Source organism: Halichoeres trimaculatus, unplaced genomic scaffold, assembly GCF_033239565.1.
Source record: "Halichoeres trimaculatus isolate MK-OKI-2021-1 unplaced genomic scaffold, fHalTri1.1 fHalTri1_scaffold_12, whole genome shotgun sequence".
Classification (NCBI taxonomy): domain Eukaryota; kingdom Metazoa; phylum Chordata; class Actinopteri; order Labriformes; family Labridae; genus Halichoeres; species Halichoeres trimaculatus.
The window spans coordinates 33,438,771-33,462,008 of NW_027437190.1; the positions used below are offsets into that span (position 1 = coordinate 33,438,771).

The 23,238-nt window shown below is 38.2% G+C and overlaps 1 protein-coding gene across 1 annotated transcript in view; it reads left to right on the forward strand.

The window, feature by feature from the left end:
• The first annotated feature begins 11,934 nt into the window (after nt 1–11,934).
• Nucleotides 11,935–23,238, forward strand: part of slc4a7 (solute carrier family 4 member 7) — a 41,569-nt gene continuing 30,265 nt past the window's right edge. Inside the window, exon 1 of the mRNA XM_074682631.1 lies at nt 11,935–12,126. Within this exon, the coding sequence (XP_074538732.1) occupies nt 12,082–12,126 (45 nt within the window). The 5' untranslated portion in view covers nt 11,935–12,081. The remainder of the gene's footprint in view (nt 12,127–23,238) is intronic.

Below are 23,238 nucleotides of genomic sequence, written 5' to 3' on the forward strand. Positions count from 1 at the left end.
CACGCGCACTGACACTTTAATCCTTCCTTTAAATCAAACCTTTTGTGTATTCTGCCTGTTGTTGCAGTTGTGTAACTGTCAGAGCTGTTATCTAACTGTCAGAGCGACACTTTCCAAGAAAAGAGGGCAGTGTGTGTGTGTGTGTGTGTGTGTGTGTGTGTGTGTGTGTGTGTGTGTGTGTGTGTGTGTGTATGTGTATGTGTGTGTGTGTGTGTGTGTGTATGTGTGTGTGCACATCGTGCTGTTTCCTGTTAGTCATTGCTGATCTGGAGCTGAAGGGTCTTATATGAGTCTACCCTCTTTACTGATTTTACAATATGAAGAAATTTTATTAAAGCTTTTGTATTTTTTACATTTCTGTAAAGTGCACAAAATTTAAAAAGTAGGGAACTTAAACGTAAGGATGTTTGGATTTTAGGGATTTGCTAACGTCAGCAATTCCCTTTTTTGACCAATCAGGAGCAAGTCTGACCTGATTGGTCCACCAGAGCAGATACCCCCAAACCCCGTCCCCGCCCACTCCCCTCCCCGCTGCTGGAGGAGAATGCCAAAGTTGAAGAGCCATAACTGCTCTGTTTTTGGCTGTAAACAGCCACATAGTTCCATGCACAAGCTTCCCATCTCAGAAGAAGACAGACTAAGTGTCTAGAGTTCATTTATCAAGGAAATGTTCCAGCTACACTCAGTAAAACTGAGCATGTGTGTGCTAGTCACTTCACGGCCGACTGCTTTTCCAACTTTGGACAGTCCAACAGAGGGCTAGCCAATAGACTGGTCCTGAATCCAGGCGCATTACCAACCATCCTCCAACAAACCTGGGACCCTGGAAATGTGAGTATTTTAAATGCTGTGTGCTGTGGAGCAGATGGAAGAGCTTTTCCTCAGTGTCCCCCCTGTCTCTGTGTTAGCTTCAGGATGCTAACTTTAGCTGCAGTTAGCCTGTTGTTTTAGCCTGTAATGTTACTGTAAACGAGCTTTGCTGTTTTCTAAACATTGTGCACTCGGAGCTCGTGGCGCCGCTCTCAGTGACGTGGAAGAGTGGGGCAGTATCAGCGGCGGCTCATTTACATATGAAGGCCACGCCCACTAAATCAGAGCGTTCTGAACAGAGGGGCTATGAGAGCCTGGAAACAATGCTGCTGTGCTTGATTTATTGGCTCTTTGGACCAAAACATGTCACTACCATTTCATGAAGACATCAATGATCCATATTAAACTGCAGAAACTTTGCTGTGGCATCAAACTGTGGCAATATAGCGCCAACTACTGGCGAGGAGGACTTACTCGACATAAGATTTTTTTGCATTGAGCATCGGATGCTGGTATCGACCCGATTTGGACACCTGGTATTGGTAGTTGCCCAAGATGTAACATTTGTAGAGGGAAATCAGACATTAAAATGTTGTAAAATATTTGATTTGGTTACAAATTTTATAAAACTAAATCATTTCATAAGATTTATGTGATTTTCTGACTTGGGAAAAGTTTAGGTAAACTTGGCATTTTGGTCATTTCTGAAAAAAAGATGGACATTTTTAGACATTTCAGGAAGCCAAATACTTTTTGAAACAGTCTCCTTAAATAGCAAGACATGAATTTGTGTAAAACGTGTGTATCTGCAGCTTCTGTTGCTAATCACACTGAGCTTGTGCATGTGTCTATGTTTATGTAAACATACTACATACTACACGTATGTATATGTTTGTGTGTGCGTGATTCCACTAATCTGTAATCCGGCTTCAGATTACATTCAACACCAAACAATGACATCATATTGTGTGGGTTTAGCCCCGCCCCCTGATGACATCACTCTAAAAGAGGACACACGCGCTCACCGCCTCACACGCTTCATCTTCAGAGAGAGCAGCAGGAAGCAGCAGCATCATGGCCACCTTCGTCTCAGTGAGTAAAACCTGATTCTTCAGGAGCTTCCTGAGTTTTTTATTCCCATGAAACGATAAAATATTTTTAATCTGATGATAACTGAGCTTTGACAGGATGTAACGGTTACAGCAGAGTCTCACTGCAGCTGGAATATTCATCCAAAAGATGCTAATAAGTTCAAGAAAACCTGAATTTATCAACAGAAAATAACTTTTAATACTAAAATGTATTTATATCAGTGCAAAGATTTATTTAAACTCTGTGGATGAGCTTTATTTTGAGCTATCTGAACATCAGATGAGTTTGTTTAGTCTCATAATACAGGAAAATATTCTTTATCATCCTCAACATTTACCTCTCTCTTGTTAACAACGTAGTTTCAGATTTAACATTTAATTTTTTTTTTATTAAATTACAGATAAATTAATGCAGTAATTTGTGTTCATAGCTTATTTATTTTTTATCAGCTTTATGATTTTGACAATGATTTTTCTGAACTTTTTCCTGAGGCTTTTAATTCTTTATTCTGGAAGATTCTACATTAAAACAAAAAGTTTTAAACAATATAATGGAAATATTATAACTAACCCTGTATGACTTATTTCATTATATGTTAAAAAGCTTTACAAAAACAACCAGAGCAAGCAGGATAGTGTTAATCATATTTTAATTATTACCAAGTAGTTTTTACAATTCACACAGTTAAAAGACACAGATAGCGTAAAGAACAATATTTAATTTTTTAAAATAAATTTTAGTAATTTTTTTTTCCAGGAAATGAGGAAAAAATTTATATTCACACTAAAGCAAGATGAAATTATTAGATATCTACTCTCTGATACTCTCTGTGAAGCACATATTTGATTACGTTTTGCCAAATGATAATGGAAAGTAAGGAAACTGGCGCTGTCAAAAAATGACGAGTTGATTGGAAATTAGCAGATTTTTCCCCCCCCCAAACCAATAATAAAATTCTTTAATAACTTATTTGACTAAATTCGTAAGATGTTGTTTTGTCATCATCTCATTTTCAGGGACCAAGAGCAGCACGTACCACTTTATGTCATCACTTTAAATAATGACATCTTAATTAAATTGTTGAGAATATAAACCTATTTGACTCACCATTTCGGATGTTTAGAATTCAACTAAATCCTTTTAAAGTTTGGAAAACTTGTTGATCTATAAAAGGAAATATTCTTTGCACATCTATTTTTCAGGAGAGGTGCGTTGGAGGTTCAGGTATCCTGTGGAACAATTCCAAAGTAAACACCTGCACACCGTCCGTTTTGTAAAAAGATATATTTTTTTAAATTTTTTACGTTTTCGGTACTAGACCTTCATCACCTGGTGAAGGTCTAGTATTGAAATGTTGTAAAATAAAAAAAAGCTAATTCTTTTTGCAAGTCTGTTTACTTTAAAACTTGTTGATCTGACATTAAAATTAAGACACAACAAAAACATATGAGGCCAGAGTGAATCATGACAGAAAATATCAAATTATCTTTTAGGGTTAGGAAAAATCTTGAAACAGTCCAAACAAAAATCAACATTTAATGTTGTGAAAATATTTGAAAAATATTTATATGATGAGTCATTAACCCTCTGATGCGAAAAATATGAAAACCCTTGCCAAGATTTTTCTATTCTTTTTGATATAATGATAAAAAAATCAAAATCAAATTGTATGTATATATATATATATATATATATATATATATATATATATATATATATATATATATATATATATATATATATATATATATATATATATATATATATAATGATAATAATAATAATAATTATTATTATTATTATTATTTTATTATTACTATTGTTAAATCTGTGAGCTTGTTCTTTAAGTTATCAACACATCCTCATTGGACCCTGTGCTCCTTAGTATCCATCATGAATCAATAAAAACTTTATGTAAACATGATTCAAAATGTGTTTTTGGTTTTTGGTTTCCATGAGTAATTTTTTTCTTTTAATGCTCTGTTTAAACAGATTTTCCAACATTTTAACTTTATATATATTGTAGTTGATGATCTTTTTAACCCACTGATGCAGTTTGGAACTTTCTAAACAAAAGCAAAGGTTTGAAAAAACAAACAAAACACAAAAACAAAAGAAAACAAAACATGAAAAACATCTTTTTCATGTTATAATGAGAAAAAAAAAACCCAGAAGGAGAAAATTTTGACCCAGGCTGAGCTGCAGCTCCACTGTAAAAAAACAGTCTGAGTGTTTTGCTGTTGAGACTCTGAAACAGATCTGTGACCCCAGAGGGACTGACCCAGATAAATAGAAATAAAAATACATTTTTACCTCCGTTTGGGCTCTATCAGCGGTTCCTATGCAGCTGCTGGTCTAATTAAAGCAGAAGTAGGTCTGTATCTGCTGCAGGGGCCCCTGGGAGCCGCCCCGCTGACTGACAGCTCGATTTAGACCCAGCGCCCTGAAACACAGGACGTCCTCTGCCTCATCTGTCAGTCAGCATCAAATCAGTTTACAGCACACACACACACACACACACACACACACACACACACACACACACACACACACACACACAAACACACACACACGTTTAGAAAGTTCACTGTAACTTTTTGTCATCATCCACCCAGCAGCGGATGAAAACGTTTGTTCTGACCGGAGTCTGTCGTTTCCTCTTCAGCTGGCGACATGTCACCACTGTCCCATCGTGACGTCTCGCCGTGGTTTGGTCTACAGAGAATCTCTGTCCGTTCTGTCCAGGAACCTCAGGGTCCCTGGGGGCCTCCATAGACCCCCGACCACAAGGCAGCAGGGCCACGGGCTCCACAGCAAAAACGTCAGACACACCAGGTACAGTCCTACAGTTTGATCCTCAGTTACACTGATACCAGGTCTTCATCACCCCTAACAGCTGGACTCACTGTCTGTCAGACCTCTTCCTGTCAGAGTCTCCAGTCCCAGTGTGTGAGTGTCTCCTCTCTGAGCTCACCTTGACTTTCTCTGACTCCATTTCTCTGGAGCAAAGACCTCTTTCTGGAAATGTCCTGATGCTCTGTCTCTCTTTCAGCATGAATGGTCTTTTCCTGCTCATTTTTAGAGCATTATGCGACTTTACTGTTCGATAATGCTCACCATGGGGCTCTGGTACCACGGATTGTTCAGCTCTAGTGTTATACACACAGATTGGTTGGAAAGGATCAACCTGTAGGAACTGGTAGTACCAGCTTTCGGTGCTGTAAAAATATGATCCTTATTGTCTGTTTAGTAACCTGAAATTTTAACTTATTTTTTGTTCCTTAAAAAAATCTAATTAAATTAAATTAAATTAAATTAAATTAAATTAAATTAAATTAAATTAAATTAAATTAAATTAAATTATATAAAATAAAATAAAGTTAAATTAAATAAATTAGATTTAATTTAATTTAATTTAATTTAATTTAATTTAATTTAATTTAATTTAATTTAATTTAATTTAATCTAATTTAATTTTATTCAATTTTATTTCATTCAATTTAATCAAATTTTATTTTATTTTTTAAATAGATAACAAAACAGTAAAATTACATAAATTATCTGTAAATTACAACCTGGATTTTTCTTTTTTAATTTTCATGACAATAATAACATACCCTCTTTATGTCTCATTTTCTACATGGTACAGACAGACGGTCTGTGCTCCACATGGCACTAACCCAGGTTTTTTTTTTTTTGCCTGTATTTAATGTCTTCTGTTAACAAATGAGATGTGATGACCCTTGCTATATTGGCCAATTTTAAAATGAAGTTTAAAAGATTAGATAATCGGTCCATGCAGAGGAGCACAGACAGATAGTCTGTGCCATGTGAAGCACACACAGCCTATTCCCCCTTCAACATCTCAATGTACAGCAGGGTCTTATATCCACTGCGTTCCCCCCTCACTCACTGCTACAAAACATCACAACAACTAAAATTATTCTGCTGTTAAAAAAATATATAATACTGGCTGCAGGGTCACCAGTGGTTTAAAAGTCTGTAAAATAAAGTTTTTTTTCCCCCGCAGAGCTCTAAATGAAAAATTCTGTAAATGCAATATATTGGCACTCCATTTGAATTGAAATATTTTACTTTATTTCTACAGCTTTTGTTTGTTAGCCGATGCTGCTAGTCATTTAATTAGTCATTTATTTATTTATTTACTTATTTATTTTTTTATTCATTTATTTTTTTTTTTACAATGAAAGCTTGATGAATCTCTGTTGCTGCGGAACAGCAACTTTAGGTTGTTACAGGGATTTTTTTATGTAGAGTTATGATAGGCTCTCTATCTCTCTGTACCTCACAGGCCTGACCTCCCACAATCCTCTGCTCTAGCCCGCTCTAAGCCCCCCGGCAGCTTGAAGCACCTGGTCCTGGCTCACCTGAGGAAGCTGCTGACCCTGAGCCGGGCCCAGCAGAGAGGACTCCCCCTGCCCGTCTGAAGCCTCCGGCAGCTCCATGATATCACTTCTAATGAGGAGGAGCTGAGAGCTGCAGGGCCAGCAGAGGGCGCCACAGTCGCTCTGACGGAGGCTGAAGAGCTCATGAGACTGTTTTTATTCCCAGAGTGGATAAAAAGGTGGAGAGGGTCACCTGAACACAGACAGAGAGCCGGTCTCCTGAGGCCAGACCTGAGACTTAAAGTCCAGCAGTTTTTAATTTCACTTCACGACGCGTTAGAGTCACACAGAGCTTTAGGTGTCGGTCTAGACGCTAAGTTCTTAGAAATAGTTCAGTTAAAAGGTCTCAGCTGATTTTTATTAACATATAAGATGTTTTGTGTCAACTGTTTAGCATTTTTCTGCTCATTTAACCACAATATATACTGTTAATGTCATAAACAGCAATGCACCATTGTCTAAAATGGTTAGAAGTTAGAATATTTGTATAAAATAGCTCAACATTAAGGTACAGTATTAAAGTGAAGTTGAAGTACATGGACTCTGTTGTTAGCTGGCACCCTGCTGAGGCTTTGAAAGTGTCTGAATGGGATTAAACCCCCGCTGCAGGTCGATCAAATGTGGATTAAAGTGTGAGAGCATGCAGCGTGGAGGTTTTTAATGCAGGACATTAATGAACGCAGCGACATAATCACATTACACAACGTGCTAACGTCAACACACTCCTGCAGGGCGCAGGGTTGGGGCTGCAGATGGACTGAGCTTCACTGGTTTCAGAGAATGCATCTGGTGTTTACGTGTTAACACAAGTTAATCTGACACAATACACTCTGATAATAACAGCAGCATGTTTTATAAATCGTCTTTAAGTATTGAAGTGAATGAGCGCTGTTGGCTAAAACAGAAACATTGCAAACTTTAGAGATGGAACAAGCAGTGCTGCTTTGTTTGGACTATTCTCTAAATGTTTGGTTTGTTTTTACAGGGTAAATATAGAGTTACATAATCAAAAACTCTTCATTTTAGTTGATTTAGTCTTCATGGGTTTAATTTTGTAAGTATTAACAGTTATAGTAGCTCAAACTTAATAAAGATATGTCTACTCTTTGTGTGAAACCTAATGTTTTCTGCATGCGGTATAACAAATGTCATCACTTTTGAAACAATAAACCTTTAAAAATTGAGTCATGGTTTCATGATTTGGTCTCTTTTAAAAACAAAGTGTTATGAATCTGGAATGAGAAAAAGGAGGTGGAGGAACTTGTTGCAGATGAACAAAAATGTTTTATATAAAGATGCTGTGAGGAGGATGTGTTCTGATTGCTCTCCCTCGCCACCTAGTGGCCCGGAGTCTCTGCACACTGTCGTAAATTACTTTTAGCGAGGCGAGTGTTTGTTTTGGAATTAAATGGAGATCAGATTGAAACAAGTTTTCTTTGTTTAAATCAACTTTTCACTGGATACAACGTGCGAAGGTAAGGTAATATCAATACAGGACGTAGCGCTAGGGTTTGAAACGTGACATCAAGCAAATGTGGTAAAAAGTGGCTATGTGTTAGCCATAGACTGTGGAAAAAAAGGAAGTCATCTTGCTAGGCTCAAAGTGAGGTCGACACAAAAACTGCTCCCCCTGGTGGCTGGTTGCAGTATAAGTCAAAAAATCCATCTCCCCAGTCATTCCAGGTGGGGGGTGGTCAAGTTTAAAGAATTAATACACTTGGTAGAAATGTTTCTCGCACCGGATTGTTGTGGTGATTTGAAGAATTGTCAATGTCAACTTTGTTTATATAGTGCATTTACAATTTTAAAAGCTCAAAGCACTTCACAAGTAACAAAGTTTAAAAAGTTTAAAAGTTCAACACAGCAATAAAAACACTCAGTAAAAAAACTCTCAGATTTCATTTTGCTGCAGTGTATTCAAGCCCTCTGTTGTCTGGAAAGTTTCATTTTTGTTAGTTATTAGAGGTTAAAAATGAGGCTTTACCTCACGTTTAATGTTGATTGACAGCTGCTTTTCTTGAGTATTTTGTTCGGGGATTGTAAAATATGTCGGTAGGTAGAGTCAAGAAGTGATTAGACTTTTGGAAAAAAAAATAAAAAAATTTGTCACCCGGTTCCACTCAGATTCTCCCAGAATCCCTCACAGTCTCTACTGCGCAGACTCTGGCTGCACAACTGCTGCCAATGGGCTAATTAGCCTTTAGCTTGTGCTCTATCTCTCTTCTGTTAAGCTTTCTTCTGCTCTTCTGTTCTTTTTCTGTCTGACAGTTAGGCTCCAGTGTCCACCATCACTACAAAATTAATCACAGAAATCATTTTCAGCGGAGAAAAACACAGATCTCTCTTCTAAGCTAAGAAGCTAAGATGTAGCAATTTAAAATAACCTGTAACCAGCAATATTAGGGGCTGATTATCTCATTTTAAAGTGTGGATTATGGTCAGGAATGTATCTCGAAGGGAGACTTTTTCAAGATCACTTTCAAACTCCTCACAGCCCCTTTAACTAAACTCAAAATCCAGAAACTCTTTCAAAAGATTCAAAATTCACTGTAACACATGTGAAAAGCATTCGTTTCAAGCCTACAGCTGTGCTTGGTATTAAATAACAGGTTACATTATGTTGGCTCATAATAAAGGGCTCCTTTGCAGAATAGTTTGTGTGACATTTTGGGAACCTCTGAACCAAGCCTTTGTGGGAACAACAATGACTTCAGTGTAATGAAATAATCTGTCAGGATTACAGCTGCCGGCAGGAGCCACAGGAGGGAAACCCAGAACCAACATGAAGCTGCTAATCACAGATAAGCTGTTCAAAAGGTCATTTTACTGTGAAGTGGAGTCAAAGCTGCTTAAATATGGCTCCGCTGAAATGATTAAGTCTGATTTTTAACAATCATACCGCAGGTTTCCATCCTCTGATGTATGCTGTCCCGGTGTTTCCCACAGAAGGGGGACTGTGCTGCATTCAAGGCCTGCCAGGCAGAGCGGGAAAAATGACCTCCCTATTCAGCAGGCCTGGATTTACACAATCACTTTCACTACTTTGATCTTTTTCTGTAATAATGTTCATGTTTCTGTGATTTTCTCCCAGTTTACATCATCTTGATCTGTTCTACGCGTCCTCTCATCTGTTTCCTCTCGAGCTTTTCATGTTTTTAATCATGGAGGCCATGTTGTCTGCAGATGTCATCATGAAGCTACAGAAACTATTTAACTGTATCTGCAGCTTACTTTAGCCATACACTCCTCTTAGGCCACTTTATCTCTTAGAGACAGGTCACTGATCACAGCTTTTTGAGGTCGAGAGCTAAAAAGTATTAGCTTTACTAATACTAGCTTTATAAATTGGGTCCTATAAATGAGATTTAGGGCTAATTACATCATCATATCTGTTTAAAAAGTGAGCTGATGTCAGAAAACTGAATGTTAATGGGTTGTATTCTGTTGTGATTGCTTGGTGTTACTTTAAACACTTCATACTCCCAAAACTCAAAGTGTGAAAATCTTTCTTTATCATATTGCTGTCATATGTATAAATTAGTGGATGTTCAGACTGAGCATGTGCAGATTTTCAAACATCTACACATGACGTAGAAATCCCAGAATCTGTCTGTAAAATGATCAATACACTCCAAAGAAATAGAACCAAACCTTCACCAGACTAGCTGAAATAAAAATATCAGGGCGCAAGGATCTTGGGTGGGCCTCAAACACCAAGGTCTGCGCATAGTTCCACCCCCTTGTCAGTAAACACAACATTCAAACTGGACTCCTCCTTCTTGGCTCAGTGCCAGCTGCAGCACACACCCACAGCCCCTGACCATGACTATGTGAACACACTCACTAGCCCAGCAACCACCTGTAGCATTGTGTTTCTATGTGGGAGAGACACGATGGCCATGCACCTGACTTAGCATGTTAGTACAAGCTAACCACAGGTATTTGACACATACCTGGTTAGCAGAAAGCTAACTCACGTGCTGCTCTCCAGGTCCCTGAAAGCGAGTAAAGCCAAATTTTACATTCATTTAGGTAAAAGCTTGATCTGTTTGCCGTTTCATTTTACTTTGGTTGGTTTTTCTTCCTCTGTGCTACGTTCGCTACCGTAGCCGCTCAAGTTAGCTTCTTCCACTCGCTAATCAACATGCAAAGTCACTTGCACACAGGGTTTTCTGTGATTAGCTGATGTCACTATGCTTACTGTCTGCCCAGAAACGCCCCAAAACAACCAAAACGTTAACATTCAGGCAGAGGAAGGGGTTGAGGCAAACACAAACACTGACACACATGTGTAGAGACCTATAGGAGATGACTTAACAGGATTATTCCTGTTAGAGTTTATGTCTTATTTTTCAAGAAAATCCTACATACTCTACTTTTTTTCAGAGAGACGTGGAAAAAAAAAGGTTTTCTAAATCACAAGAGAGGGCTGTAAATTATGTAAAGATACTATGGGGGCACCAGAGGGCCCCTTTTTAACTCAAGAGTCAACAAGTGAACTCGCCTGCCATGAAAAGTAATGAAATAAATCTGCCAATGCACAAGAACTTCCACCAGTATTTTAGCTTAAACTGTTATCTGATTTCAAATATTTGTTTATGGCGTTACATGGAGTAGACATCCAGAGCCTTATTGTTTTTTACTCACTGAGACACCTTTACACCCAATATCTCCAAAGGCTCTTTGGGGTTTTTACTTTAAATAACAATTGAATTTGGACTTTGCAAACACTAATCGCCCAAAATCAGTGTGTGGCCTTGGACCAACGTCACATGGCTGCAGGGACGTGCAGGTGTATTCAGGGCACTGGGTCACCACCATGACTTGGTTTGAACTCTTAACCCATGAATCTCTAATTTGGAGCGTTTTTCTGCAGAATTAGTCTGTTAAACCTTCACATATGCAGGTCAAATGCTTCTTACAGGATTAATTTTGTCTTAAGACTTTCTGCTGCACCTTATTAAAGCCATTAAATATTTGCTTTTGTTTTAATGGACATTTTACCATTCTCCAAGAGCCCCTTTTTTCTATAAATAAACATCATGTCATGTTAATATTGTAATTTCTTCTTATTCATTTAATTTTTAGATTTTTGTGTGTGGTTGTTAAGCTCTTTATACTTTGTATTGAGCATAAATTTGTTTGTATGTTAGCTTCCCTTACTCCCTTATACATGTTTGACATCTATATTTTAGCATATGTCTGTTAAAGATTGTTTTTAGACACCTTTTGATCACAAATATAACAATTTAAGACTTTAATTTAGAATATTTGTCATAAAGTGCACTATTTTTTATTCAAAACAGTCACAGGACAGGAGAACTTCAACATAGACACATGGGAAACCTGACACTTGACTGTCATTTTGAGTTAGAATGACAAAATATTAAAACTTTGTCATATATTTACGTATTATAATGATTAAGTTGTGTTTTTTTTAATGAAAATATGTATGTTTCTTTTTTTTAATTATGTTAAATTAATGTGCATTTAATTAGAGAAAACTGCCCTGTCTCATTACCGGTAGAGCTCCGCCCACTCCTTCATCCGGCCTCATGATTGGTGGAGTAAAACGTTCGCTGACATACCACTGGCAGACCGAGCTGTCAGTCAGAGAAGGGGCGGGGCTACAGCTGGAGTTAATATATTCCAGGCAGTGAAAGAAGTGGGGGGACGTTAAGAGAAGAAAGGGAACCGGCAGCGGTTTGCCAGCTCGGGTGAATGATCAACTTCCCGAGGAGAGGAAGAGGAGTCCTGAGCGCGTTTGGTGAAGATGGAGGAAGAAAGCAGCGAGCAGATGAGACCTCTTCTCACATCTGTAAGTTATCTCTCTCCTCTGAAGTCTACCTGTTAGCCGGCCGGGGCTAGCGGCTCCTCAGCGGGAGGGAATGAGCTCAGAAACGGACGCCGGGGGCTCTGTGTGAGGATGTTAGCCGTTAGAAACCGTTCAGAGTAAACTAGACTTAACATGTCTGTGTGTGAACGGGGAACCTCATAAACCGCGATGAAAGCAGGACTGGCAGCCGACTGCTTTTGTTTTTAAGGGACCACGCTTATGCCAGGAAGTGAAGTAACGATGCGTGCCCGGTTTTGTGAAGAATGGAGCAAACAAAACTCCATCAAAAAACTACACTATTCTTTGTTATCATGCTCCTGCTACGTGTGTGTAGCTTTTCGAGTATGATATGAATACGATTCATAATCGTAATGTTAAATATTTGTATTCGGCATTAATTACATCCACACAGGAGTGCTCTTTATGGTGCTACTTCGGCTTCATTTGTTTGCAGTGCTGCCATTCCTATCTCTCTGCTCGCCGAACACGTTGCTCGTGTTTCATAGTTTCGACACTTGTCAAAGTTAAATCCGGTCTTTCTGTTCAATAAAATTAAAAAATCACTGATGCCGAACATGACATCTGTACATAATCAAACACCTTATATACTCTTACTTGTTGTAGAGTTCAACAAATTTTGCTGCGAAGCACATTTCCATAAAACTATGAAGTTCGTTAATGGGGTTTGGTTGTTTTAGGACGCTTTTTAAAATCTGTCCTGAAAGTGGTTGTAAAAATGGGTTTTAAGGTTGACCTGAACTTAAAGGAGTTCATCATCCTCTTATTGAAGTGTTTCTAAAGAAGACAACCCATCTCTGTTTTGAAGAGACCCCCAGCTCTGTTGTTGGAGCACGTGAAGATGAGTGTGTTGTAAAGGGAGGAAGTGATTCATTCAGTGGAAGGCATCATGATAGGAGAAGATTTACTGCAGTCCATTAATTGAATTCTCTGTCAGAGTGCTGTTTTGTAGAGCACCTGTTGAAATGATGCAGGTTCAAGGCTGCTCAAGCTGTGGAGACAGGGCTCAGAGATTCAGGCTTATTTGAGCTGGACCTAGTGATTAAAATCTGAATAACATTAATTGTCACAGAGCTTTCCCTTTAGTCTTTAGAGCTCCAGCTGCCCAGGAACTTTTTGGCAAAGGCAAAGCTGAAGAAAGTTCCTGTTGGAGGTCTATGAGCATGCAGCTTGCAGCATTTTATTTCTGCAGCCAGGATATTTTGTTGTTTTGTTGCATGATTATGTGCAGCACTGTGCACAAAAATTATATATAATAATGTTTTATTTATTTATTTATACTTCAGGAGACTCATGGCTGGCAACTGACATGATGCAAGACTGTTTTCTGTCTCTGCTGTTTTCTCCTGAAGTATTTCCAGACGCCACTTTTCTTGACTGACATGTCGCAGGTGTAGCTGACGGTTCTGTATTTGTTATGTTTTTGATTTCATTGTTATAACATGTGCCTAGAGTTTTGCCATAACTGCTGTATAAAAAGTTGTATTTGCTGAAATCTGGCTCCGCTGAAGCTGTGGCTGGAGAAGTTATAAGTTTATAACCTGTAAATTATTTTTGGGGATGCACCGATTTGAAAATTGTGGCCAATAACCGATATCTAATGATATCAAAAAACAAAACAAACAAAAAAAACAATCTGAGATGATGTGTCAAGGTAGTTCAGAGAGAAAGAGCTGTGCAATCGTGAGAAAATACAATCACGGAGAGGGTCTAAAGATGGAGCGCCCAAGATGAACGCAATCAAAAAAAAGAGTTTGTTTTGTCTGTTTTTGGATCAAAAACCGGAAAAAAGACATTGAAGAAGAGAGTCCACTCTTCTGAAGTAGTTTCAGTGTTTACATAGTCAGAGAAATAAATACTATTTGGATCTTGAAAGATCATTCAAGATGCTCTGGAAATGCCGGCAGCTGAGTAAATTATTTTCTTACCTGGTATCTTCAGTTAGCCAACAAAAAACTGAGTCACACATTTAACACTGTATTTGTTAAAGTTATGTCGCCAAAAGTGCTCGCAAAGGTACGCAAGTAAAAAAATGTCACTCAAAAAGTAGTATTTGATTACTCATACCCATCCCTAAATTGTACTGGTACCTACAAAAGAGAATAAAGCCACTGGAAAAAGAGAAAAAAACATGATTTTTTTCTAATTATCACCATTTTTTCTTAGAATTCACAGATTAAAGTCAAAACTCTGACTTTAATCTCAGAATTTTGAATTTTTTCCATCAGAAAATAAGGTAATAAAAAAAAAAAATTGGATCAACGGCGAGTATTCCTGTATGTCAGTATTCCAGTATTCGATTACTCATACCCATCCCTAGTTTGTAGTGCCTATGGAAGAGGATAAAGCCACTGAAAAAAAGAAAAAAAATCAAGTACTTTTTTTTATGACTATTTTTTTTCTCAGAATTCTGACTCTAATCACGATTCTAAGAAAAAAAGTTAGAATTCTGACATAAATCTCAGAATTTTTACTTGAATCTATGAATTCTTACTTTTTTCTCTAAATTCAGAATTCTGACTTTTATTTCAGAAAAAAAGGACTTTTATTTATTTATTTATTTCAGAAAAAAGGACTTATTTATTTATTTATTTATTTCAGATAAAAGGACTTTTATTTATTTATTCATTTATTTTTAGAAAAAAGGACTTTTATTTATTTATTTATTTATTTCAGAAAAAAAGGACTTATTTATTTATTTATTTATTTTAGAAAAAAGGACTTTTATTTATTTATTTATTTCAGATAAAAAAGGACTTTTATTTATTTTTTTATTTCAGATAAAAGGGCTTTTATTTATTTATTTATTTATTTATTTCAGATAAAAAGGACTTTTATTTATTTATTTCAAATAAAAAGGACTTTTAAACAATTATTTATCTATTTATTTCAGGAAAAAAAGGACTTTTTTTTTTCAATGGCCCTTTTCCTTCTTCGTAGGTATGTACAGCCATTGAAAGGTCGATCTAATCTTTCAAAGCTGGGAAATTAAACAGCCTTTGATGAAGATTAGGGCCAAGTGAAGTGGAGTACAGTGTAATGCAGCCTGAGATATAACAGCGGGTCAGTTATTAAACTGATCTGATATATTGGGTGATAATTATGATTAAAGCTAATTTAAAGCTCACTTTACTGAACAGAAGTGACGGGAGAAACTCCAGCTGTGTTTCCTGACGTGTTAAACTCTGCAGCCTCTGTCTCTCTCTGTTTGTTGGTGTTGTTGCTGGTCTGCAGTCTGTCTTCTACACCGCAGATGTGTGTGTGTGTGTTTGTGTCTCCATGTGTGTGTGAGCAGCCAGGATTCCTGTGTAACACCCCTCACATTTAATCTGCCGCTGCCTTCCTGTCTGTAGACGCTCCATGGAAACTGAGGTGAAGCTTTTCACTCGTGGCGGCCTGCGAACAATGTAACCGTGTGAAGCTGTGCGGCAGACGGCGGCGGCTCACAGGCAGCGGGGTATTGTTCGGCGTGGATGGAGGCGGAAGTGTTCACTCTCTGAAGGTTTCAGCTCCACAATAAAACACCGTTTATGAGGTGGTGCTTTGATTCAGAGCAGCAGTGTGAGGTCGACCCCGGCACCCTCACACCTGTGTTGAGTTTAGAGTCATGTTTGAAGGCCCAACAGGTGAGAGGTTAACAGCTCGAGGTGTGTTAATCACTCACCTGTCCCTGGCCCCGCCCACAGCCTGATTGACAGGTGGTCTCTAAGGTGCCGGGACAGAAACAAACAAAAATCATGGAGACAGCAGAGTAGAGTTACAGTTTCAGTGTTCAGCTTCTCGTCGTCCCAGGTGACTCGTGGTGACGTCTGCAGACTCGTCCTCAGGTGGGCTGTTAGATAACTCGGAGTGGAAACGTGTCAGCAGGGAAACGCAGGAGGAAGAGGAGGAGGAAGAGGAGGAGGGTGATATCATCTCTGTTTAATCCGGTCACCCTGCAGCCTCATAGCTCTGCAGTGATGTCACTCATACCTGTGGAGCCTGTGGTCAAACACCTTCCTGTCCAGGTGTGCACCTGTCGGATGGACTCCTGAGTTATTTAAGCTATGTTCAGTATCTATACGTTCAAACAGACTCTGAGCAGAATCAGCTCTCAGATAATGACATGCGTAGATTAGTTTCCCTCCTCAGGATCAGAGGTTTGTAGCAGGGAAAGGTGAGTTTGTGCAGGTGAGATAACAGCGGAAAGACAAACACAGGAATCAGGAGGACAAACAGAGAAAGAACAGATCAGAGGAAAAGTGGAGGAGACGTAAACTGTTTTTAACCCTTTAGAATAAACTGTCCAGTGTTTGTAAAGATACATGGCGCGTCTCTGCCTCCTCTGGTTGTATAAAAGTGAAGCCAAAGTACCCCACACTAGGCACCGTGTGTTGTTTGTTCTCTGACAGTCAGTGTGTTGTGTGTCATGTGGATGCAGTTTGCCTGCAGCGGTCATGATGTATCCCATGATCCCCTGCAGCAGCTGATTGACAGAGCGGTTAAAACTCAGCATCACGGTGAAAATAAACTAAAGGAGAAGAGTCCTCTCTCTTTTTTTCCTTCTCTCTTTTTCCTTTTTCTGTCTCCCCTTCCCCCCGTGTTCTCTTTTTTCTTTTTCTTTTTCTTTTTCTTTTTCTCTTTTCTCTGGTTTCTTTCTTTGTCTCCTTTCATTTTTTCTTTCTCGGTTTTCTCTTCTCTTCTTTCTATTTCTGTTTTTTTCCTCTCCCTTCTCTTTTTTTCCTTTCCCTTTTCTGAACCCCCCCCCCCTTTCCACTGTTTTCTCCTTTTCTCTCTTTTTTTCTCTTTTTTTCTCTCTTTTTTTTTCTTTTCTCCTTTTCCTTTTTCTTTTTCCCCTTTCCCCCGTCATCTTTTTTTTCTCTTTTTCTCTTTCTCTTTTTTTCAGTTTCTGTCTTTGTCTTCGCTCCTTTTTCCTTTTCAGTTTTCTCTTTTTTCTTTGTTTTTTTCTTTTTCCACTTCTGTCACTGTTTTGCCTTTCTGTCTGTTTTCTCTCCTTTTCTTTCTTTGCTTCTCTTTCATTTCTCTCTGTTTTTCTTTCTTTTCTTTCTTTTCTCTTTTTTCATTTCTTTCTGTTTTTTTTTCTCCCTTTTTTCTTTGTTTTATTTCTGTCTCTTTTTTTCCGGTTCGTCTTTTCTTTCTAACATTTCTTTATCTTTTTCTCTTTTTCCCTGTTTTTTTCTCTGAGTCATTCCTCTGTTCTTCCTCACTTTCTCATTTACCTTGCTCCATTTTTTCTCTTTTTCACTTTTTCTTGTTTTCCTCTCATTTCTTTTTTTTGTCATTTTCTTTTCCTTCTTTTTTTCTTTTTTTTTATTTCTTTCATTATTTCTGATTCTCTTTTCCTTCTTTTTCTCTCCATTTTTGTTTTCTTCTGTCTTGCTGACTTCCTCTCTCTTTGCTCTTGCTGTTTTCTTATCTTTCTCTCTTTTCATTTCCTTCTTTCTCTCTCCCTGTATTCCCAATGTTTGAACTCTGAATAAAGAAGAAGAATTTCCTCCCTTAGACATTAAACTGTTGTAGCAATAAGGAGAAAGAAAGAGAAACCTGCCCTCCCTCTGATCAAACATCCTCTGAAACAGTCTCGTGCTGCAGACTGACACTTGGATGAATTCATCTTTTCTTTTCCTAAAATGACTCAGACTGATGAAGAAGTAAAGAGTTTCTTCTGTTTGTCCTGATCTTAACTATCTGAGGAGCTCTTATCTGCTCTCTCTTTAAAAGCTCAGCGATCAGCGTGGGTCAGAGGAACTTAATGAGAGAATCGTAAACAGGACTTTATTGCAGGAACACACACTTTCTCTCCCACACACATGCACAGGAGGAGGTTTCCAGCAGTCAGGGTGACTCTGGGACACATGGCTAGAGTTATTAGTTAGATGCTTACCATTAAAACAATTAAGTTTAATATCACTTTAATCCTTTATCAGCTGAGATATGTTTAATGAAGGATCAAGGTTCAGGGGATAACTTATCTACGCTGTGACAGCTGGAGCCGCATGTCTCAATGACCTTAATCAGCTGATCAATAACCTGTCATCATAACTACCCACTAAAAAATGATTTTATTGTTTATTTATTACAGTCTATAAACAAAACAATAATCTTTTTATTTTTTTGTTCTAAAGCAGAAAATTCAGCTTTTTCCAGGACACAAAATTTGATCAGCCAATCAGAGAACATTATCTTGATGATGTCAGAGTGATGAAACCACACTGAGGTCGTTAGGTTATTCTAAGTTCCAGGCTGTGGAACTTTTAGGGAGAGAACCATCCTGTTGCATCATGGGAAATGTAGTATCCAGTGTTATTTTTAAAAATGTTCTCACTTAATGTGAAAACAGTCATCGGCAGGGATGAATTAATGCCCTGATTATAAGGAGTTAAAATCAGTAAAGGCTTTGAAGCACGCTCCAGATCACTGTACTTTTCCCGTTTTAAAATCCTCTATTATCCATGGCTCGGACTGAAACTTTCATTGTCCATTATAAAACCTTTATTAATGGTCTCGGCTGTTTTCGTGCTGCTTAAATCACCTGTCAGTCACAGGTCAAAGCAGAGCTCCTTCACCTTTGTGCAGAAATTTCTCTTTCCCACAATGCACTGCTTCCGGTTGCCCTCCTCCTCCTCCTCCTGGGATGAATGGTTTGATTGTCCCTCTCAGATCTAACAGCTGCAGGGTCAATAAACCGATTAATAACTCCACTGTTGTGATCGTACATGAGTTACGTAAGAGTGTGTTTGCAAAGGTTTTATCAGCTAGTGATTGAGAGACACTAAAACTCAGACTTCAGCTGTTTTATATTTAATAACAATCAGAAAAACACCGACAGGCACACCCCCTGTGTGGTTGTCATGCCAACAGCCTCTGTTATGATCTGTGAGTGTCGTGAACTTCCTGTCTGCTCTGTTCTTGGTCTCATTTCTGCAGCTTGTTATCACAGTTTGACCGTCTTTTTGACATCTGCACAGATTTGTTTTTCTCTTTCTCTTTTAATAACCTGCTTTTTGTGCTGCTTATATTTCAGCCACCTCAGTTCATCTTTGGCCTCCTCCTGTTGCTCTCTACACTCTGCAGCACACACTCTTTTCCTCCTGCAGCGTGCAGTTGGTCTCATAACAACGTCACACATCCTGTTTTACACCGATGGGTTTGATCTGGTTTGTCAGAGCTGCTCTCCTGTCCTGCTCTGTGTTCGGTCGTTTCACGTGATATCGAGAGCTGGGAGAAAAAATGCTGCATGATGTATCAGGATTTTTTATTTGGCAATATCAAAACCATGATTCTTTGTCAAAAAACTTTTTTTTTTAATCCAAATTCTTCTTTTCAGTCTTTGCTTACGAACTGTGTTGGAAATTTTTTTCTGCTTTTCTCCAGCAGAGGGCGAAATGTTTCTCTGTGACTCACGTAATGTGCATTTTATGGAAAATATGGCTCCTGATATGGTCTGTAGACATTATCATTATCACTTAACTTTTTCACGTAGTCTGGTGTCAAAAAAAAAAGAAAACTAAAAATCGTAAGTAACGAAGAATCGCAATGTGAATCAAATCGGAACCCCAAAAATGGTAATGGAATCGAATAGTGAGAAAAGCATATCCAGGGATGGGTACCGAATTAGGTACTTTTATAGGTAGGGACCAAAGTCTGTCAAAAGTACCGGGAACTGATTCACGTAAATCAAAAGATACCATGTATAGGTACCTAAAGGCATCCTTGTGACTGTGAAGGAATGGAAGAGTTAGCAATTTTCCATGCTGGACATGAACACAGCACTGCAATTTTATATATTGAAGAATAAATATGTAAAATTGAAAAAAAAAAAAATTTATCATTTAACAAATTGATATTTTTTTACCATATATACACAAAAAAGTACCAAAAATTGGTACCATTGAGTACCGGTACCGATTGCCAGGTACTAGGCACCGGTACTGTATCGTTTCAAATGTGAAAAGTACCCATTCCTAAGCATATCGTCCCAGCCCTAGTGATACCAATTTATTTTCTTGCAAAAATAGGCTTTTTGGAGTTAAGGAAAATTACTCCAGGTTTTACAAAACTCTGATGACACCTTTAGTAAAAGCTAGCCACAGACTTCCTGTCCTAGTTCTGTTCTTGTCCAAAGGTCTGACTTGTTGACTCAGATCTTGAGACTACACTCAAGACTTTCTGTTGTTAACTTGAACCTGACATGGGACTTGGTTTTAGGCTCATGGCTCCATGTTTGATTTTGGTTAAAGACTGTGCTGTTTTTGTGTCCTAAGGACTTGGACTTGGACTTGTATGTAGGGATGGGTACCTTTCACATCCGAAACGTTACGGTACAGATGCCCAGTACCTTGCAATCGGTATCGGTACTCAATGGTTCCATTTTTTGGTACTTTTTTGTGTATATATGGTAAAAAAATATCAATTTGTTTATGTTATAACAAATACAAATATGTTTAGTAATAAAATCTTCAGGTTTTTCAATTCAACACATTTATTCCTCAGTATATAACCTTTCAATGCTGTGTTCATGTCCAGCATGGAAAATCGCCAACTCTTCCACTCCCTCACAGGCGCAAGGATCCGTTTAGGTACCGTTTGATTTTACGTGAATTGGTAATCTGTACTCCAGATGGAATTCAGCCTGAACCTTTAAAAGTACCTAATTTAGTGCCTTTCCATATTTCATGTGACTTTATTTGTTGGTCTTGACAAACACAAAGAACGATCTTGGACGATTGGTGGAATTTTCACAAAACCAGAATAAATACTAAAAAAGCACAGCACCCCTTTTTTGAATGGCTTGTTTTGAGACATTTTGGTCTTAAATTGAACCAAACTCCTTTTTTAATGGTCCCTCAAGTCTTGTCTTGGGTTTTTCCAAGTAATAAATTGATCTTTTTGACTTGAAACCAACTTCAGACTTGTAGGTTTCTTTGGCTTTGAGACTTCCTTGTCTTTTTTTGTGAAGTGTCACAGTGTTGACTTTGGGAAATATCAACTCTTTAGCTCAAATCAGAGTTTCATAAAAGAAGCTGCTGACTCTGATAATTTAACCCCAGAATCATCTTTAGATATCTTTATATGGTCGTGTCATACTTTTCAGCCTGAGAAGATAAAACTGTCAGGCCTGCTGAAGTGTTGATGCAGTATTTAATACTTGTTTCCAGCTCTGATAATGTAGGAAGCTGGGGAACCTGAATATCAGATGACATGAGAGTGTCCTTTGTTGCCCTTATCAGCTGTGACAGTCGAGGTTTGCAGTCTTGTTGTCGGTGGTTGTCAGGGCGCTGTGGAGTGTGTTTCAGTGTTTGAGGAAATGTAAAAGCTGGTCTGTCACACTGTGATGTACATACTGTATGTGCTCTGAGCTCTGTACTCGTGTCGATGTTACATAAAGAGTTGGGCAAAGAGTTGGCACTAGCTGAGCCACAGAGGGAGGTGGTTTACTGAGTGCTGTTGCAGTAAAAAGGGGAACTTTTATTGTTTACAGATGCAGAACACAAAGAGCATACTTTCAGACTGAAACTCCACATGCAGAGAAATGTGAGCGCTGCTACGACCTCGTTTAGAAAGACGCTTGAGTTCAAACTCTTGTTCTCGACATGTGACTTGCTGTTGGACTTCTTGGTCTTGGCTTAAGACTTGTCCTCAGGTATAACGGTCATTACCCACTTGTTGCGTAACTTTTTGCCTGTTGACTTGGGACATGGCTTTCAAATCATTATTCTCAACTTTAAGCTTGCCCTGGGACTTCCTGTTTGTGTTCTGTTTTTTTTGTCTTCAGGTCTGACTTGTTGACTTAGAAGTTGTGACTAAACTTAAGACTTTATGGTGTTGACTTGGACCTGTTGGGACTTGAATTCTGATACACTGATGACTTCTTGGTCTTTTGGACTTTTAATGGTCCTGACTTCGGTCTTGTTTTAAGACTTGGTTTGTGGAGCTTACTGGGACTTGTTGTCTTGACTTGGGGTTATGATTCAAACTTGTTTGGCCTTGGACTTGACTTTTTACCTGTCCACTTGAGTTGGGCATTGATGTACAACCTCTTGGTTTTGACTTGTCACTTGAGACTTGTTGGTATTGACTTGAAACTTGTTGGATTTGACTTCTTGGCATTGACTCGTGATTTCAGAGTTTTTGTTACTGACTTCTTGTTTGATTTAACTTGTCTTGACTCGATGGAGATGGAATGATGATTCAAACTTGTTGGGCCTTGGACTTTTACCAGTCTACTTGACTTGGGACTTATTGGCATTGACATACCACATCTTGGCATTGACTTGTTATACTAGACTTGTTTGATTTGTTTTGTTGAAAGTGACTTGAGATGTGTTTGCATTGACATGAGGACTTGGAAACATTTGTTTTTTGCTCATCTCGGCAGAGTTTTTTGAATTGTTGTCTGACTTGGGTTTTGTCAATACCGACTTGAAACTTGTTGGATTTGACTTGTTGGTACTGACATGAGCCTTGCTTGTATTGATTTAGGACTTGTTTGTACTGACTTGTGACTCAACACTTGAGACTTGTTGGAATTGAATTTAGATTTTTTTGTTGGACCTGTTTTTATTTACTTGAGACTTGTTGGTATTGACTTTTTGAAATCGACACAGGACTTGTTTGTATTGACCAAACCACTGGTAAAAATTTCCTTTGGTCATCTTTACATTTTTTTTTTTGACCCATGGATTTGTTGATATGGACTTGGGACTTGAACTTTAACTTGTTAATATTTGTGTTGGCTTTGGTCTTTGTCTTATGACTTGGCTAGCGACTTGGCTTTTTTCTTGCTATTTTTGTTTAACCTTAAGTTGTTGGTCAATGACTTGTGACTTGTTGACGTCCGCAAACTTTCAAGCTTTGTTTTCGACCTTGACTTTGAGATATAAGACCTGGGTTTTGACTCGTGATGTGGTTAAGGACTTGGGACATGACATTTGACATGACGTTTGACATGTCTCTGGACTTGAACTATAACTTGTTAATATTTGTGTTCAGACATCTTGGCTTTGGTCTTTGACTTATGACTTGATTTGGGACTTGGTTTCTTTCTTGTGACTTGTTGACGTTGTCCGCAAACTT